General features: G+C 40.0%; 1 protein-coding gene across 1 annotated transcript in view; it reads right to left on the bottom strand.

The window, feature by feature from the left end:
- Positions 1 to 5,906: 5,906 nt before the first annotated feature.
- The window catches only part of YTHDC2 (YTH N6-methyladenosine RNA binding protein C2), a 28,351-nt gene continuing 13,794 nt past the window's right edge, over positions 5,907 to 20,463 (bottom strand). Inside the window, exons 13-30 of the mRNA XM_084225330.1 lie at positions 19,751 to 19,929; positions 19,493 to 19,589; positions 19,330 to 19,417; positions 19,149 to 19,229; positions 18,122 to 18,204; positions 17,074 to 17,179; positions 16,817 to 16,936; positions 16,188 to 16,460; positions 15,556 to 15,682; positions 14,883 to 15,088; positions 14,001 to 14,196; positions 12,869 to 12,978; positions 11,152 to 11,441; positions 10,574 to 10,751; positions 9,384 to 9,587; positions 7,388 to 7,570; positions 6,173 to 6,272; positions 5,907 to 6,021 (exon numbers count right to left, since the gene is read on the bottom strand). Coding sequence (XP_084081456.1) covers positions 6,183 to 6,272; positions 7,388 to 7,570; positions 9,384 to 9,587; positions 10,574 to 10,751; positions 11,152 to 11,441; positions 12,869 to 12,978; positions 14,001 to 14,196; positions 14,883 to 15,088; positions 15,556 to 15,682; positions 16,188 to 16,460; positions 16,817 to 16,936; positions 17,074 to 17,179; positions 18,122 to 18,204; positions 19,149 to 19,229; positions 19,330 to 19,417; positions 19,493 to 19,589; positions 19,751 to 19,929 — 2,611 coding nt within the window. The 3' untranslated portion in view covers positions 5,907 to 6,021; positions 6,173 to 6,182. The remainder of the gene's footprint in view (positions 6,022 to 6,172; positions 6,273 to 7,387; positions 7,571 to 9,383; positions 9,588 to 10,573; positions 10,752 to 11,151; positions 11,442 to 12,868; positions 12,979 to 14,000; positions 14,197 to 14,882; positions 15,089 to 15,555; positions 15,683 to 16,187; positions 16,461 to 16,816; positions 16,937 to 17,073; positions 17,180 to 18,121; positions 18,205 to 19,148; positions 19,230 to 19,329; positions 19,418 to 19,492; positions 19,590 to 19,750; positions 19,930 to 20,463) is intronic.

Here is a 20,463-nt window from a genome sequence, read left to right as displayed (position 1 = left end):
CTAGTTAACCTTTCTACAAATTTCAAAAAAGGCTCTGATGGTAGCTGCTTGATCTTAATATATGGCTCGAATGGGCCTTCAGGTTGGAGGGTAAAGAAAGCTTTTTCAGCAGCATCTTTCACTCTGTCAAGTACTTTTACAGGAATAACAGCAGCTTGGGTTGAGGCTAAAGACCATTGGCCTTCACCGGAGAGATGCTCAATAGTAATTGGCAAGCCATTGGCATCTTTTGCTGTGTTTGGATCAGCATGCAAGTCTGGGAGAACCTCTTTTAGCAGTTTCCATGCCAATTCCCACAATTTGAATTCTGTAGAGGTCATGAGGCCGGAAAAAAGCTTTTTTAAATCATGTGGGACTACTTCAGTCCTACCCAGTTCAGCATTTAAAAGGCCACGGAAGTATGGGCTGTACACGCCATACTCTTTGTGGGCTTTGATGATTTCCATCATCATTTCTTGTCCAAAAGCTTTCCAATCAGCAGTTGGAGGTCCTCCCCCTTGCCCTGCATGCTGATATGTAACAGGGGTGAATGAGAAAGTGGGACCCTGTACTGGGTCTGCGGTTCCCTGCTCTGTATCCTTTGAATCAGAAGCATTGGGATCACAGGGGCAACTATGGGGACAAGCTGGGGGTGTGCCCCCACCGTGGGAACCTGGGGAGGGGGCGAGGACTCCGTGGGAACTGGAGGCAGGGACAGGAGGTTGGCAGGGGGCGGGGACACCTGGTGACATAACGTTGGCAGACGCCCCAAGGGAGGAGTAGAGGGACAGAGCTGATGGAGTGGCAGGTAAAGTGGAGGGAAGGAAGGTGTCACGAGGATCCAGGGGGGTGGGGGATGGGGAAGGATTTCTGGGATGCTTAGGGGAATCATGGGAAGAAGGAGACCAAGCATGGCATGGTGCCACCTGGCATTCTTCCTTTTCTTGGCCCCCTGGGGACTGGGAGCCATTTTGGGGGTCACTGCTCTCCGAAAAGCGAACATGTGCTCTGGGTTTCAGAGCAGGGGACACAGGGGTTTAGGGACAATTCCACGCGGTCTGGCCAGGACTTTGTGGGCAGGGCAACTCAAGCATTTTAAAGTGCTCAGGGAGCCGGCTTGCCTGGGCATGAGCAGAGTCTGCTCTCTTTAAAACACCAGGTTTTGGGGTAGAGGGTTCCGAGTTAGGGGGGGAAGAAACAGGAAGAGCAGACGTACGTTTCTTATTATGTGACTTTTCCTCCACTTCCCTTTGCTTCAGTAACGCTGATCGAATTTGTTAACTCCAAAACACAAATTTAGCTGAGGACGTGTCCCCGGACTTTCCCAAGGTTATCAATTCATGACCTACTTTGTCCCAGAATTGGATATTGTGAAATTGTTCAGGAGAAATTTGTGGGAAGTGTAGAAAAACCCAGCATATAAACCATTTCAATTTTCCCTTAGAAAATGTTACATTTCCACTAACTAAATTTCCAACACTCTTTTTTGTGCTATGCTTAACTTAGAGCCCATTTTAGATGTAAAAGGCACAGCACAATCTCCCGCCGACGGAAAACAAAACCAAATAGCTACCAATTTCTATTAAAAACCCCCAAAAATGCTGTTAAGAAGTTAAGACACACAGACCTTTAGCCCTAAACAGCGCAGCAGTCCTTGCTGATTTGAAAAGTGCTACCGGCAGGGGCAGGGAATCAGAACCAGCCACGCCGCACCGGGGGACAGACAGAGCCCCCCCGTGCCATGCGGCAAACCCGAAACCGGAGCTGCCCCGCACTGAGAAACCCCAAAAGCTGAGGCAAGAAGCCCCCTTGCCAGCATGGGAAAACCGGAATGCTGAGCTGGCGCTGCACCGCCAGGAAGGCAGGGGTGGGGAGAGCCTGTCCGCGCCTCTGAGCTGGCGACGCAGTGCAAGCCATCGCCGCGCGGATTCTAACGACGGTGGTGATGCGCCAATGTGGACTGTGTCTGACGTGCTATTGCTCCCACCCCGCGGGGCTGCGCAGCCTTTATGTGCTCTGAATAAGAACGAAAAAGAACAGAAGTCACAGAAGAGACTATATTTGAGCTTCTGCCCCTCCATGGAGCAGATATACTCACCCAAAAACGCTGCAGTCAGTGCTGGTGTGGCAGGGTTTTTTCTCTTCACCGGAATAGGACCCCTCAGACAGGAGGAGCTGCCCTACTCTCCCCCTTGAAAACCGCTCACCAAAAAAGAGCTGCACTTTTGAGAGGTGCAGAAGGTCCATGAGGCTTCTGTGGGATAATTCCCAAAGTCTCTGCTGGAGAGCTCTGCAGTCAAAGCTCTTCCAGTAGACGCTAAGCTGCCTTGAAGTATCTGTGTCTTGTCGGGGTCGTTTGGTGTCACAGAAGTGCTGTCAGTGCTCTGAGGCAACAACAGAGCATTCTGGGTGTTCCTGCTGCCTCTGAGGGTCTGAGGGCAGCTTAGACTGGCTGGAGTTTGCCTGGGCTTCCCTGCCTGCCAAAGGCAGAAGCAGGGATTGTTCCTGGATCAGCAGAAGGCTGTGACTGCTTGAGTCCTACCCACTGGCAGAAGCCCTGCTCATTTGTGCTGCGGAGCTTCATTTCCTTGTTGTTCCTGTTGTCGTTAGCCAGCTGACCACAAAGTGCTCAGAGCCCCAGAGAGTGGGGCTGCCTTTTTTATCTCCTAGAAGGTGGGATCTCTACTTTAAAGTGTGTATCTTGTGTTTTGTTTCCCTCAGGGAGAAGAGAGAACATGTAAAATCCCAAGACCAGATACACTGAAGTGGAAATTAGTTTCAGCGGGTGAGTCCAACCAGGTACTTCTCTGAAAGCATGAGCCAGGTGTGTTGCTGGTGGAATAGCTATCAAATGTGAAGTCAGGCAAGTTGTAAACGTTTTCAGACACCGGGCTTAGATTGTCAGTGCTGGTCAGAATCTGTAAGTGCAGTCAGAAGGCACTGTCAAAAAACATCTCTGTCGCAGCTGAGATGGACAGGGACTCCTGTTTCTTTATCTACCACAGGCTATCTTCATTATCCGTACCTCATATTTGTATGGTTTAACAAGGGATCAGGTATAATTCTAATCGGTAAGCAACTTTTTGTTTCCTCAGTTCATTGGTAGCGGCTAGTGTACGTGTCTATCAAAAAGCTTCCTCTCTAGATACATTTATATTCTTACCTCCTGGGAAGTCTGTCTTTCACGCAGGTAGAATCTTCCTCCTCACAGGTGCAAATTGTTTTCCCACAATAATATATTGATATGCAAACTGATTCTCACTGGTACAATTCCTTTCTCAAGGGAACTTATCAGGCTAGCTGTTAGCTGTACCAGTTGAAGCAGCAAGGCCTGAACTATTATTTTACAAGGCCTTTCTTTTATAAAGTTTTACCCATATGTCACACATCTCCATACTGCCATGGTCTTGCCTGCAGCAAGGAACAGGACCTGGCAACTCTCCTGACTCTCAAGTGTGGGATGGCTCTGTGTTAATTCCCTTAGCATTTTTGTATGTCATTTAATGCAGAACAGTCTCCAAAGTGGGATTTTTACTGTTGCTGAGGAGATGGTGATGGGCCATTTCTCCCATTTATTGTCATCAATGCAAGGATTCTGTTGAATTGTTGGCTGTTGCTGCCCTGTTATTTTTCAGATAGACTCAGCTCCTTGTCCTTCATTCTGCTTTAGTTTTCTAATCGGGTATGATGACCAACTCAGTCATCATGAGGCAGGTTGGGTGTCTCTAAAAATTGTGCTGTAGTGCTGGAGTTCTTCTGCAGACTGATGATACTGTTGGTATCATCACAGGAAGTGGCAATCCACTTCTGCTACCAGAGTGTAAGGGCTTTAGGCAGCCCTGCTAAAAGGAGATGGTTACAGACACCAGACCAACAGCTTAAGGGGTAGTCAGTCCACATCTAAATGTGGTGTGTGAGAAAATACAGGTCAGTAGTACAGTTATTTGGGTAATAGTAATATTACATAATCCACCATGACTGGGCTGTATGTGGGCATACAAAGTCTTACATGACCATGTCTGTCAGGCAGGCAGCAGGGTACAATCTCTTCTTCATACAAGCGACCTATGCTGGCCAGTGGCCTTGTGGAATGCAAATGCTATGCCTAGACTGTCCTTTTTACCATCAAGCTGCAGAAGTACCATTTGGCTGGTTAACCAAACATTACACTTGCCTGTGCTCCCTCTCTGTACCAGCTCTGTCTCTGGAGCACACACGGCCCTGTAAATATGTACATGGCAGTATAGCAAGCACAGGGCCTGCAAGGGCCATGGGGAGAGCAGGGGCCATAAGACAGGAAATGTCAAGTCATGGTGAATAGCTGGAAGCCCCTCTCTCCCACCTTCGGACCCCTGCTTATCTCTCTGTATCGCTACAGGTCACTTTCCTTAACCCCTGCTATTGGACAATTTCTGATCCCCCTGTACCCTATATAATGGGCTGGTTTTCTGTTCTGGTTAGAAGAGCCGTCACTGGAACTTCACAGAACACCCAATAAAGACATTGCTGTGGAACGCCAGAATGGCCTTCTCCTCTCTCGCCCTGCGTCTGCCTGCCTGCGGCACCTTGCAAGCAAAGAGCTGAAATCACAAAGAGCCGATAAGCACTAGAAGAGCTAATATGCCTTAAGCTTGCTAAGGCTGCCAGCAGCTAAGAGCTGCCTGGGTTTCAGGCAGTCTGCCCTGTAAAGGACTGAGCTATCCAGACCACGCAGCCTGCTCAGGGGCAAATCTGCTCTCAGCAGGAGGCCGAAAGACAGCAGTACTGCCCCACATTCCTGTGTGGGCACAGACCTGGAAGTACTGTAAAAGGCAGGAAGAGCTTCATGCCTCCCTTTTACACACTGTCTTGACAAACTATTTCTTAGGCATATCAGCCTTACAGGCACCCAGTGCGTCTTGGCAGAGGTCAAACAGATGGTTCATGTGCAGAAGTCACCACATAAAATGCAAAATGAATGCATGGGGTAATATCCTGAACAGACAAGAGGAAACGGGCAGAGGCTCAGAAGCAGAAAAAAATCTTGGTTTAACCTAAGAATGACCACAAACACTGCTGACAGTGATCACACCCATTTATACCAGCCTTACAGTACAGTATGTTAAGGACTAAGAAAAAGCCAAATAAACCAAGACAGCAGTGGTGTGGAAGAAGAAGAAACAACTTGAAAGAAGGCATGAAGACAATGTTAAATGATCAAGGAAATTGTACTGGTAATGATTTTTATTGTTTTTTAAAGAAATACAAATGTTCTAACACTGCCTAAATTAGTGAACTATTGAAGTACCACTTGGCCACAGGCCTCTGAAGGACTGTTTCAGCTTCTCAAGGGTGCAAGTCACATCTTTAAGGTGAAAAATAACTGAAACTTAAAGAAACATCAGTGGACGCACCCAATCTCAAAAGTCTCATGCTCCTTCTTTTCTATTTAAATTAAATTAATTTAAAATAATTAAATTCCATAATAAATTAATAAAAATAAAACCAAAATAAAATAAATTTAAACAATTTTTTAAAAAATTAACTTTAAATAAATTAAAAATTAACATTTCCAGCTGCTTAGTTATTTGTATGAATATATTCTGCTCTCTTGCACTGTGGATGTCAAAGTACACTTAAGGAGCCTTTCAGCATATTTGGAGTTAGTATTTTTTTTAACTGAACAAGAAGACATTAATTAACATTTACATTCTCATACCTTTTACTGGGTTGAGAAAGCTTTAACTGTAAACTGCATACTTAAACTGTCTGCTATGGTATTTTAAACCCACAGACAACTTGCATGAGGTCCACTGTTTCTTAACTGTATTTTTTAACTGTATTTTTAAGTATCAACTGCACACTACTGTCAAAAAACCAACCCAGTCAAAAAACAGGCTGGCAAGTAAACACTGAGAACAACACAATTCCCTCTGATTTTTCTACTTGTAGCTGCCCAGCATGAGGAAGAATGTCAGGAGGCTGTTGCATCACCTTCTTCCTCATCTTTGTTGTAGATATGCTGCTGGTTCTTGTGGCTGATGTTTCAACAACCTAAACCAGCTGAAAAGAAATCAAAATGAGTAGAATATTTAGTACCAAGTGTACTTGTTCTTCCACAAGTTCTAAAGGAAAGATGGTACTGTGATGATACACTGTATGTGCCTGAGTTTTCCTCTACCACAAAACCAGCAAGCAATGCATGAAAAACTACCTCTGTCACATTACTTGGCATGCTCATTCAGTTTTTTTCCTGCCAAAGGAATACGGTCCCAAAGCTGCAGCAACTGCTCTCCAACTTGTGGTTCCAGCTCCTAGAAATGATCAGGAAATCAGGGAATAAGGGAAGTTGCCTGCACTGCTACTACTGAGCACATAGAAACTATTTATTACTGAATTGTAAGATGAGGTTGCTGGTTATTGCTTTCAACCTTTCTAGAAGAGCTCACCTCTTTTGCTATTGGGACAAACATTATAACTCCCAGCAAAGCAAGGTTTTCTTACTAGGGCTCAGCAGGAGATAAAAACTTTCACAAGCCATCCTGGCCTACAGGCTGTTTGGGGTGTTTTCATTGACAGTGAGTTGTCAGTTCTCACAAAGACAATTCCCAGTGAACACCCTACCATCATACACAAGAACAGATGCACAAGATACTTTGTACCTCCCACAGATCAGTCACTTACAAACTAGAGATCATTATTTTCCACATCTTTAAAGTTGAATTCCACCAAGTGTGCGGCAGAATATGGAAAGAGAGGTCACAGGAAATACAACGACCATCCTTTCCTTGTACTTCTCCTTTCCTCCAGTTTCTTACAGCTGGAGAGAGGATTTGAAGAAGATGAAGAAGAGAAAGTGATACAAAAACTTTAGCTCTTGAATCTTCAAGGAGATGTTCAGGGAGGGGATGGGGAGAGGGCAGAAACTGCCACACAGAAATTTTGTACCAATTCTTTGGCTTTTTGTAGTTGCGTTTTTAGAGTTGTAAAAATACAACAACTGTCCTAAGCTTCACTCTGCCTTCAACCTCAGGATTCTCTTCAGGCTTTACAGAAAAAACTACTAATTTTGAACAGTTATTTGAGGTGTAACAGACTATCTAAGACAACACATCTCAACCAAACAGGGAACAAACCTCCAGAAATAAATTAAAAACTAAAAACCAAAACAAACAATTTCTTTTTGGAAACATCCAACTTTAAATAATTTTTTAAACATATGAGAAAAAAACTTTTGATTTTATCAAAATACCTCCATTACTTCAGTAATTCTGCATTAGCTGAAGGTACAATAACTAATGAACTGTGAATTCAGATTAGTAGATACACAAACAAGTGGAGATAAAATGTCAAGGCTGAACAAGCTAATAAAAAATACACCAAATACATTCTACCAAATAAAGAAAACTTCAGAAGAGAGTAACATTACCTGGCCATCTCTACTTATCTGTACTTTCTTACTGTCATTCCACGGGTTGAGCAAATGATGTGCAAACTGAAAAGGAATGCTTTCTTTTCGGATCCAGTCCACCTTAAATACACCTCCAAAACCAGCAGATCCCCAGTCTTGACTTTTCTCACACCCAATTGCTGAACCCATTCTAGCAAAACCCTGGGACAAAAATTGAAATATGAAAGAACAGACATAATGAGACCATATCTGTCTATGGTGGAATGAACTAAATAATCAAACTTCCTATCAAACTTAAAACTTTCAAAGTTTGTTTCAAAGTGATTCACACACTCTCCACCATGAAGCTAGAGCTTCCACAATGTTTACATCTAGAAAGTTAGAAGAATCACTTCTTTTTCCACTTCAAATACGGGTTTGTAGGGTTTGACCATAAGGAATGTCTCTCAATGACAAAATTGTCACTAAAGGTTTTTTGAGCTTTGTAACAGATTAAAAAGCTGTTGCCTAACCACCTGAAGAAGAAGGAAGTTGAGATGAATATTCTACTACAGTATAGTCCATGAGATATTTATCTTCCTCGTCACTTTTAGGCAATTTTTGCAGAAATCCATTTGTTCCCTCTCATGTTCCCTCTATGTTAACAGACTTTCACACAGAATTAGGAGACGGTAGCTGTTCTTCAAAGAAAGAAGTCAAAGTTGCTTTTATTTCCTGCTTTAGTGAAGCTGGATAAAATTCCAGCACATGTGCTCAAAAAGAAAATGAATTAAATCCCCAACCTGAGAGAGCATCTAACTTACTTAAGGACACCCTGATTTACCCACACACCAAACAAACTGAAAGTAAACCCAACCCCCCCACATAACGTATCAATACACCATTCAGGTGTATTTATGCCATTTAGGACCTTGCAGTCCAAAAGATGCAGTTAATTGCCAGCACACACTGCTGTTTTAAGACAAGCAGTACTAGATACCTCAAGCCAGACTTAAATGACAATTAATAAAAGGAACAGAGGAAAAAATAAACATAGAATAGAAAGAGACAGTTGGGACAAGAGAGGATTAATAGGGAAGTTAACCTCACATTCCCATAAGGATGCAGTGCACTGTCAAAACTGGAAGAGCAGGGCAAGATCAACCACCTACACTCCTGACTTGAGGGTGTCTCGCCTTCCCTGCTTTCTTGTCTGAGAGGAGCAGTGCAACAGCCTATTTTCAGTGTCAACTAACTTGCTGAAAATTAGTTTCCATTATCTGCATTTGCTAAACCATCATATGTAATATGTCACTGCAGTCCTTCAGTGGTATTGCCAAGACAGCTATGTTTTGGTTGGTTCCTTAGATTTTAAGTTCAGCTGACTTTTATAACTAACTTATCTATGAAGAAGTAAGTTGAAATTTCTTTACCTGGAACAACTGAATTCAGCTGGCTGACAGCTAACCTGCAACTCTGCATTACCAGGTCAAAGTTTTACTTCAAACTGACCACAGATTTGACCAAAAAACTGTTGACAAATATCTCACTGAATATTAAGTCAAGACAGAGTTCTGCAAGAATCATGGCCAGTTTTGTAACTGGAAGTGAATAAACCCAGTTTTAATCAAAATTGTAATAAAGAAATGTATGAGTTTCTTGGCTTTAGAAAGCTGTGTCTTGACTGTAAGTGCTTGCTCACTTACAATACACATTTTGGCATGCAAACAGGAGCAATCCCCTACTCTGTTAGGATTTTTTTTCTGGTGGTTGTTGTTTTAGAGGATTGATGTAGGGTACAAACATTTTTCTTACTCATGATGTTTGGAGAAAATTCCATCTCAGCTTTTGAGGGACAAGCATATTTCAGAGAATGAAATACTGTTTCTTCAGCAAGCACAGACATTTGCACATTGTTCTGCTTCTCAGAAAGTCAGAAGCCTTAAGCAAAGCTGTCCACACTACACACAGTCATTTGCTGCATCCTTCTAAACCATCAAGCACTGCTAATAGTTAGTTCACGGTTAAGACTCACCTGAAAGCATCCAGACCCTTGAACAGAAAATATTAAGTAAACCACACTGCTTTCCCAAAAGGCTCCATTCAGTTTCCGTTCATTATTTGGTGTAGTGGACCATATTCCCTTCTGTTGAGAAATATCAATGTTTTGCAAGTTGCTACTTTTCATTATAAAGTACCGAACTGGCATATTTTGTCTTGGTGAAGGAGATTTGCAACCCTGGGAGAAATAAATTAAATTAATAAATACAATACAACAGGCTTTATTTCTGAAGTTTCACACACATGAGGACAGAAATCCCTTGACTGTGCTCCTCCCTTCCTTCCCCAAGTTCTAGAAGAAACATAAAATCTATCAGCTGGTCCTGTCTGAAATGGCTTTGAAATGTATTTCACATCTATTTTACATTTTTAAAGCACTTTTCAAAATAGTAATTCTTCCATGAGGGGCAGAAAACAAGTAGCGCAGAATACGATTAAAAAGTCTAGTGATTAATTGTTATTGGTTTAAGTCTGACACACCTTGAGATGACAGCAAAATTAATCATCCAAGAGTGCAGCCTACAGCACACTACTCACATCTGTACATTCAGGAAACATGTTTTCTTTCTTTTACACTGTCTTAATTTAAAAGCTGATTTAAGAGGAATTACTAAATCCTCCAAGTAGTCCATGATGTTTCCTCTCAATGATCTCTTCAGTGTTACTGCAGTCTACTATTCAAGTATATAGGGACAACTATGACAATAGTCTCATTAAAAATGTGTGCTTTGTTAAAATAACCATCACAAAAACCCCAAGCAGTCATAGTAAGGCAGGTAACACAGAATCAGTATCAATGTATGTTATTACAGAAACAGAGAAAGGCAGAATCCAAAAACTTCAGAAGTGTGTGTATAATATACTAATTTAGTTGAAAAAACGAATACACGTTTATTAGAACAAGGTGTTTTTTTTAAATCTCATTTTTTCTACTTTGGATAGCTTTGCCTCAGCAGTCCACAAATTATTTTTACTGTATTAAACTAGTGAAACAAGGATATTTAGTCTAGATTTTAAGTTCCAGAAGGAAGTATTATGCAGCTGTTCTAAATGAAAAGTTAAGTTAGGTTCCTAACTTATCAGTAAAATACCTAATTGCACAATGATATCAGCAAGAAATTCTATTACTTATGAAGAGCGGGATGATATGTTAGAGAACTCAACCTTTCCAGACACTGGAGAAGAAGGACTAGCACAGGGGCTGGAATAGCTACTGCTGTCTGCAGGCTTCACTGAGGACTGAGCTGATCTGTCATCTGAGGATCGTTTGGAGAGCAAAATGTCTTTTTCTTTGTACTTCTTTGGCTGTTGGAGTGCAGGAGATGTAGATTTCACTGAAGCCCTAAAAAGACATACCTTGAGTTTCACAAGCAGTTACTGAACAATTTACATTGACCTGTCAGCCTACTGCACGGCCACATGTATTACAGCAACTACAAAATATATTAAACCCTAACTAAAAAAGCCATACTGATCATGTATTGCTTTTTAATGTTACTGTTAAACCTCTTCTGCTACTTCTCAAACAACACAATTTGTGGACAATATTCCTGACTGCTCTCTCAAACAGCAGGCCCAGGTATGAAATACTTCTTTATGGGATTACAATGCAGCATTCAACAGTATAACACCTTTCAACTGTATTTCCACTGTTTCCACCTCCTTATTACTAGCAGAAATTTAAGTGATGCTTGTATCCATAATTTGCAACCTACAGTGAGCAGAAGACCTCAACATCTTACTTTTCAGCATTAGAGGAGTCAGACAATTCAGTTTCTGTTGAGCTTTTTCTGCTGTTGGTTGACTTCCATGTAGATGCCAAAGGAAGTTCTTCACAAGTCACAGGTCTTGGTCTCTGGCCGATTCCTGAAGGCTGCTGCAGACCTGCAGACTGTTCCTCAGCACTCAGAACAGCTGTAATTGCTCGTACAGTTGTTTCATCCACCTGAGACCATGGTTTAGAAGGAGCTCGCATACGACGCAGGAACAAACTGTGCCATTTCTGCCTGAGTTGCAACAGCATACCAGCAGCCTGTAATGAATTCCAATTCTGTTAAATGCTGATGAAAATTAGATCAGACAGGTAAGAGGACCCTATCTTTTTCCTATCAGGCAGCATCTGGCATTCTAATATAAACAGGGCCCAAAATGAAAGGCACAACTAAGGTCTTGGGGAAGGGGAATAATCCATATCTAAACTAAAGTGTTAATTTATTTTCTTTTCCTAGGGTGCAAGGTGATTTTTGATACATTTTATTTAGCTCTGTACTAAACTTAGCTTTGTAGTGTAAATCTACAGACTTTTTTTTTCTTTTTTATCTTTTGAGAAAACCCAATCCTTTCATGCTTTATGCCCTTCCACTCATGCACTCTTCAGTCATACTCAAGGGAAAAGAGCTCTAAGTGATATTTTTCTTACACAGACATCTGCTCAAATGTGATGACTAAATTCAGAAGACTATAGTCTAATTCCCATGTTATCAAAAATGCTTCCATTAAAATAAATTTTAAGAAATCACTCTTTTGGACATGTCTAGGAGAGACAGTATTATTATTAGAGCTGGTAAAGCTGTGTGTTTCATGACCCATAAACTACCTCCTACCATAGCCACAGTTCCTCAATGACATAAAGACTTCAATTTCCAAGAGGTTTATATTTATCCTTCCAAAATCTGACAGCAACTTTCTTTCAGCAACTCCAGCTTCAAGTGCTCCTTTTTTAATCCCATCTTGGTTATCCTCGCACAGAAAGAAGAACACAATATGCCAGTGTAACTGTTCTCTCAGCTCCTGTTCAGATTCTGGCTACCCTAGCTCCTGCTATGGCCTGATGGAGCACTATGCAGGCAAGGACAGGAGGCCAGAAGGAGCAGAAGGGCCCTTATGCAGCCATTGTCACCTGCAGCTTGCTGTTCCTTGCAGCCATTATCTTTTGACTGGCAATCTCTTCAGAATCTGCTGACTGGTGGAAAGGGACAAAACTGCCAAGCTCAGACATATAAAACATTATACTGCCCCGAAAGTTTTGAAGCCTCTACACTGCTGAGGCTTTCCTGCTCCCTTGTGTGATAGACAGGACACCCACACCAAGATGGAGGAAGAGGGATGAGCTCTCTCACTGCTGACTTACGTGACTAATTATTTTCTTTCTTTTTGCTCACAGGTAAAAGGACTGAAAGCTACGGGTGATAGGTTATGAAACATTGCAACTTGGATGTTGAATACACAAATTCACGCGACAGACAACTCTGTGCCAAAGGGGACTGAAGCCCTTTAATTCCTGATGAGCTCATGAAGTAAAGGTTAAATCACTGGGTACGTAGTTTGAGAGACCCAAATGGACCATGACATTCTTAAGAGAAAATTCTTGGCTACTCAAATGTTACAAAAACCTTTTCACATCTTTTCACAATTCTTCTACATGTTCTACATGAAGCAAACCTAGGAATGATTTCTTACTTCAGGGTCCAGTTTGAGATGGAGCCATTCGTCCAGCTTCAGTAGTGCCAGATTAGCAGTTGTTTTGTCCTCCATCTCACTGTCACTGCTATCATTAGATACCCCTCCCCCTGAATTAAAGACAAAAGGTGCATTAGCATTTCTATATTATTTCTACTTATATACAAAAAACGAACACTACTGTATTACCAGCAATAATGTTTTTCCTTCTAAAATTGACTTTAAAATGTAAACATTTGTAAAAATTGCCTCTTCTTTTCTGCAAATGCACTGAAAAGTCTTTGCTCCAGATAGCAGCAATTAAGTAGCCAGACCTGCTGAAGGTCCTACTATGTAAAAACCTGTACTGATATGATCTGACTCAACTCATGTACCTTCACCAGTATTCACAAGCCACTATCCAACTTTTGCCTAAAGCTGTTTGCAAAAGCACACGTGGCTCTATTTCCTAGTAAAACAGCAGATTTAAAGACCTAGTACATATAATACACATGGCTCTTGATTAGGAATCTCTATTTTTCTAAAGTGCAATTCAATCAGCATGAACACTACTTGAAGGTTAACAGTTTAAAAGCAAGACAGGAAAGCTTCAGATATAAGTTGGACTTTTAGTTTGATTCCAACTATGAGAACTAGCAGCAGTTATTTTTGCTTCCAACCCAACAGGACTCAATTTAAATAAGAAAAAAAAAGGAAATTTCTATATATTCTCTATTACCTAGAAGCAACATGACGTGTTTGCCATATTGATTATTTCTATATTATTCAGTTTGAATAATCTGGTTCAGTGTATCAAATAAAGCAGTCTGTAGAAAAAGAACATACATACTACACATCTCAATACCATTATTCTCATTACACATTGTGGCTGCATTCTTTCCTTACAAACTATACTGTAATTTCTGGGACCGCCAGAACTGGGTAATTTATGGACATGAATATGTAAAGAATCCCAAAACTGAGAGATTTGTTACAGAACCTGCAAACTATTCCTGAATAGCTGCAGGAATTATAACACTGATGTTTTCAGAATCAGCCAATATAGGTATTAAATATTAGTGAAAAATGAGCTTTCCAGGTCACACACTAATGTATACCAGTGGAAACCTTCCAAATCCAGCCTCCAGTGTACCTCGAAAGGATGAAGACGCCTGTAAGGCGTTACTTGGCAGCCTGGCTGGTCCACAGAAGAGGGACACGGTGACAGGTGTCACAACAGAGCAGCACCTGATGTTTGCTGTCTTGTGAGCTCTCGTCATTTCATCATATATAAGCCAGTCTGTAGGGAGGGCCTGGATGGCTGCAGCTTGTCCATTTGCTGGGGCAATCTGTGCAAGAGCAAGTAAGACTAGGCTATTATACCCTCTACCTGTAATTAATGTAAATTTTAACGTATTTCTCATTTTATCCAGAGACATTGTGGATGCCTCAACCTGGCAGTGTTGCCAGGCTGTGTGGGGCTCTGAGCAACCTGGATTAGTGGAAGGTGTCCCTGCCTGTGGCAGGGGGTTGGAATGAGATAAGCTTTAAGGTCCCTTCCAACCCAAACCATTCTATGATTCTATCTTTTGAGAAATAAATACATGTATAATTATATACATATAAAAATACACATGTAAATAAAAAAGCGTGAGAGAATTCAACCAGATTCACAAATTATCCTACCGTGATAAAATAAAATATTTTGCCTTAAAAAGAAATGTTTAAAATAAGTTTCAGAGAAGAACTTCTTGCTTTTAAGAGTAGGGAACATTCTATCTTTAAAACAATCTTATAACTGGGGCGGGTTTTTTGCCATTTTGCCTTGTTCCATTTAGAGAAAGGACTAATTGAAACAATGGAAAAATGGATCAACTCCAATTCTATTAGCTGGGTAGAACAGTATTTTCCAAAGTTGTAGTGTTAAATGCCCATACTGCTTTTAAAGCACTGACAACTAGGAAAAGACATTTCTAAAACACATAATAGATTTTAGTGCTCTTTTTCTTGAACTATGAATTCAAAGTGATTTTACCTTTTTATATTGAGATTGACCAAGAACAGAGGTAGGATGAAATCGCACTTTCTTCTCCTTTGGTTCAGTCAACACCAGGCTTTCTCTGTCTACATGCACAAGGTTGGGATACATGCCAGCCACTAAGGCAGCTTTAATTACAGCCCAGTTCTCAGAGTTAGTATTAACATCTCTAATATCAGCTCCTCCTCTGGCTCTCACAAAACCTGACAAAAGAACAAGACAAAACAGCGCCATGTTAGCTTGTGTTTGGTTCTCAAAAGGAGTTAGAAACTAAAGGTGAAATAAACAACTTATTTGTTGCATTTTTCAACCTGTTGCACTGCCAACCTCAACAGCACCAAGAAGAAACCACTACACTGAAATCCTTCCTGATAAGGGGTTTCATACTACCACAAAATACCACTATTTTCTACAAGACAACGACATTTCCTATGGGAATAATTTATTAAAACATGAAATGCAGTGGCATGTGGAGATGAGGATTTTTCAGTTAGATGAGCACACTTCCTCATCTACACCATACCCTGCATGAATTTGTACATGGAGGTGTATTTCAAATTAAGGAAAATTACACCAGTGAACATGATTTTTGCTACAATTTCTACATGCCTGACTTTAAAACAACATTTAAACATTAAACAGTTAATTAAAATTTTTCCAAGTTCTTTACCTGAGGCTCTAAGCTGGCCAAGCAACTGTGTTCTCATTCCTACAATGATTTCCATAGTGGCTTGGGATAAGAAGTTCTTTTCACAGAAGGCTCTCTCCCAGCCATCACTGCGTGCCTTCTGCCATGCCTGAAAATGTTTTTACATTTGCCTATTAATTTGATAGGCTAAAACTAAAAACTGCATTTTTAAAAAAGATTACATTCATGTCAATAAAATGAATGCAAAACCCACTCTAAAAGTAAATGTATCAAATCAGATTCTTTTTTCTGTTCAAGAATTAGGTTGTCTTTACGTGTTCACTGCAATGATGATTATGTCAAGTTAAGTCAATAAACAAAGATCATTACCAGTAAGATCATGATTTGAAGTTCAGTGTAGTAGGATGTAAAGAGGCCCATTGCTGGAACATTCAGAATTTTGTAAGGTTTCAAAATATCAACAAAACATACTACAAAAAGTGTTCCCTCACAAATTTATGAGTCCAATACACCAGCAAAGGCACTAAGCAAAAATAAAGTCTTCTCCATGGACTTAATCACAGTCCATCACTCTACATCCAAGCAGACTACTACATTATTTGCCTTGATTAGATGATCTACTGTGATTAGTTCTCTCTGAAATGAAGCACTACCTGGAAAGCCCTGAGCAGGGCCATGTGGTCACTGAAGGTCCCGGCAGCAAAACGCTTCCTGCACAGCATGGCTGCCCGCTTCTGGGAGGCCAGCGTGGGCAGCACAAAAGGGTCTTGGCAGGCAAGAGCACAGGCAATGGTCAGAACAGGATCCAGGCACTTCAGAACTACCGCATACAACACCATTTTACCAAGGTGTGGCTCTACGGGTAATTCAGTGAGGTGATAACCAAGCTCAGTGAGATCTTCCCAAGGGTCCATGGCATCTATGGTCTATTTATAAACAAACAAACAAACAAACAGAGAGGGGGACAGGTACAGTGGACAAAATCAATTTACAGTGAAAGCAGAAAATTTGTGAATAGTGAGCATTAACTAGACTTGTTTCCAAACAATAAAAAAGTAAGTCAAACTATAAACAGAGACAAGACTTTAAAGCACTCTCTTTTCTTGACATGGAAAAAACACATTCCCACACACAAAATGAAAACAGACAATCAACAAAAATTCAAAACATCCTTAAGTAATTAAAAACAGCTTCAGTACAAATTGAAGTCAGTAAGACAGACTGCTACACCACAAATTTGGGATCAAAACCAATTATCATCTAAACCTATTCCTTTTCTGACCTTAAGCATGTGCACAGCATTTCTCACAGTTACAGCAGGCGGAGGATCAGGAGCTTTCATAAGAAAGTCTACAACTGGACAATTAATTGGAGCCAGAAGTTTTGTGTACAAACAAATCTCCTGCAAGTTAAAAGGCAGAACAAAAAAGATTACCAAGATTTGGAAACAACTCCCAAACACTTGATTTATTGCAATTAATAGTATGGTTTGATGACATTCTATTTTTTTAAAGTTCTAATTTCTAACTGAACATGCACCTGAAGCGGCATTCTTAGAAGTTCTGGAGACTGAAATTCCAACATGTTCTGAAATCGAAGCCTGCTGAAGAGACGAAAACAGACTCCAGGCTGACAGCGCCCAGCCCTTGAAAATGAAATATGGGAAATTGTGAAAATTGGGATTTCTTTCTAAAAACAAAACCAAAAGCCAACAAACAGACACAGAAACTCAGAATGGAAAAGTAGAGGCAGTTCTGTAAGAAAGTGCTTTAAGTCACACACAAAGTGAGAGTTTTCCAATCATGGATTATTTTTGAGAGTGTGGCAATTTTTTACTGAAATTTTAAGCCAACTGAGAAATCTGGAGGAAGAAAAACATGGTTTATCTAATGTAAAGTGCTTTTGGTTTTTTGCTAACGTAAGACCAGTCCAAATCTCAATCATCCTTTGTCATAAGGAATCAGTTGCAAACTTCATTTCTTCTCACATCCCTCAAACTGAAGTGACCCTTGGAGTAAAAGGCAGACTAAAGATGAAATAACTTGTGAGTGAATGAGAGACAGCAAATTCTCTCATTCATATACATATATGTGTACATGTGCAGCTTAATGCCAATGTGATTGATTGACTGATTGATTGATTGATTGATTAAACAGGCATTTGTTGCTACATAAACTTCTGAGCCCTCACCCACAGTGTTGGGAAAAATATAATCATGGCCTGTTAAGTCATGGATAGCTTGGAGAAAGTGACATAGGCAGTCCTCTGCCCACAGACAAGATGTGGAAACACCCCAATGGACACTGTGACTGCTGGTGCTACATGGGAGAAAGAGGAAGGAGAACAAATTAATAAGGGGAAAACAACCTAAACCCTTGGGAAATGCCTGAGCATCACTTTTCTACAACTTGGGAAATGATTCCAAGTAAATACTAACCCCTACTCATGTGCAAAGAAAGAGTGTTGGCCATTATCCAACACTCGACACTGGACTAGGTTAGAAACAGTTACTATGTTGTGTGCTATATTCTAAACATAAAGGACTGTGGTATCTGCAAAATGGAAACCAGTATGAGGCATTCATTACCTGCCTTTTCTCTGGATAGCACTGGCTTTTGAAATCCACCCCATTTTTAGCATTGTAACACGACTCAGTGCATCAAAAGACTTCTAGAAAAACAAAGAAAGGAATATAAACTAAAAACTCAATAGGGTACATGAAATAAAAGTTATAAATTATTTAGATTACCAACAGAAATTTTCTAAAAAGTATGAAATAGTAATATACACAGCAGCTTCTGGCACAAAGGTATCTTCTTAGTTTCAAGTGAATTTATGATGGTATCTCCTTTGTAGTATCTTAGCGCTACACAGTTTTTGAGAATAAACATTTTCTAGTCAATAGGTAATTGCAAGTCAGTAAAAGGAATGTCAGATTTGTGTTCTGAGATATCACAAAGCAAGCAAAAATACATTATTATACCAAATAAAGTTTTCCTTTTTATCTCACTTGGAAATTACCTACTTATTTTCTTAGATTGATATAGAATAAAAAAAAGAAGTTTGTTTTATGAGAACTTCAGAAATTTGGTATGCATGTCACCTATGAAATCCAATTTCATTTTCAAAGCCATACACCAGGTCTTAAATTGCCTCATTATGCAATCCCACTTTTCTTGAACAAGTAATTAGGAATGAGCACTGAACACACCAAAAAACTGCTTAAAAACTTAATGAATTATTTTGGACTTGATACTATAGTAGGACAAAAAGAACTCCCGGTGTTCTCTAAGTCTCAGAAAGGTGGTGGTCTAAACTGAGGACTTGTTTTTAAAATCCAAGAGAAATACTAAATTGCAAAAGAGAAAGATACATTAATACATCAACCTATATTATCTTTTAAAGGTTTTTTAGACAGTTAGCTATTTACAGTATTTGTCTTAAAACAAATGGATGTCGAAACTTTTCAGTGAGGACTGTTGCCTAACAGGTACAAGCTTTCAGCTAGTAAAAGCTTTTTTTCACTTTACTCTAAAGTAAAAAAAAAAAAGTTCTCCAAAATTTATGCACTCTGTGTTTTAGAATCTCACTAGGAAAATTTAAGGCAGTCATACCTCTTTCACCTTGCCTGAGTCAATGACAAACACCACATCATTGACTGTTATGCTGGTTTCTGCAATATTAGTAGAAAGAATCTGCAAAGAAAAAAAACCAAAACCACCAAAACTATAGTAACTGGAAAATCAACAGCAAAATAGATTATTGTAGCATCTGACAAAGTCCTCTAATACTTACAATTTTGCGGATGCCAGAAGGTGGAGTTTCAAGCACTTTCTTCTGATCCAGAGTCTGCACACTTGAATGAAGCATGAAAACTTGGTATCTAATGCAAGAAAGAAGAACATTTTAAGGATCCTTAACAGAAGCAATGAAAAGCCATAGTGACTAAAGGTTTTACCTGTGAGAATTATCAGCAAATCTCTTGTCATCAAAAAGAATGCGGTCCCTCAGGCTCACTATCTCATCATACCCAGGAAGAAATATTAAAATTGCTCCTAAAAAACAAGTGGGATTGCAAAGTTAAACAGAAAATTCAAATACATGTCAATGCCATGCAGACTAGCACTCAGAAGGTTTTAACTTTTGGGGATTGCTGAAAAAAGAGCATGATTCATCAGAAGCCAAATCCACAACAACTGGCTAGATATTTACCTACCTGCATCACAACTATGACAGATGCTGTGAAGTAAGTGCATTATCAGATCCAGATCTACTTTTTCATCATCAAAACTGTGATGATAAGCTGTCAGTAGTTCTCTGTCCTCTGCACTAAGGTCACTACCACTTTTTTGGACCAGGGAACTTTCATCCAGATTTCCAAACCCAAATGAAGCACTGTAATAGAAAAATACACCAGAGTCAAGGCCGTCCCTTCGGGTTTGCATTCAGCAATCAACTCAAACTTAGATCAAGACCAACATGACTATTGGCCTTGAATTCTAATTTTAAGTGTAGCAGAAGAAAATCACCATACTATCACTGTTCACTGATTTAAATGTCAACCCAACAAAGGATTCGACTTCATTTATTAGTGTTAACATTCATTTTCTTAAACGTCATTGAAACACAACCATAAGCAAATGAAAGTATAAAGATACTTCCCGTTTATCTGTTCAAGGAATAATATTGAAGAGATACATATTCTCCGAAAATTTCCCACTAGCAGAAACTACAATAAGAGAAATTACAATACATATAATCTTTACAAAACACTACCTCAACTATGATAACTGTAAGTTATTAAAAAAATCATTCTTGAATGGCCTAGTGTACACATTACTTCTGGAAAGTTTCTTTAATCTGTGTATTGCATATAAAAATATACAGATAAAAACACACGACAGATTTGTTTCCATAGTAAGCATCTGA

This window comes from Fringilla coelebs, assembly GCF_963513975.1.
Source record: "Fringilla coelebs genome assembly, chromosome: Z".
Lineage (NCBI taxonomy): Eukaryota > Metazoa > Chordata > Aves > Passeriformes > Fringillidae > Fringilla > Fringilla coelebs.
The sequence above is the reverse complement of the archived record's forward strand: the minus strand, read 5'-3'. Positions and strand labels throughout refer to the sequence as shown.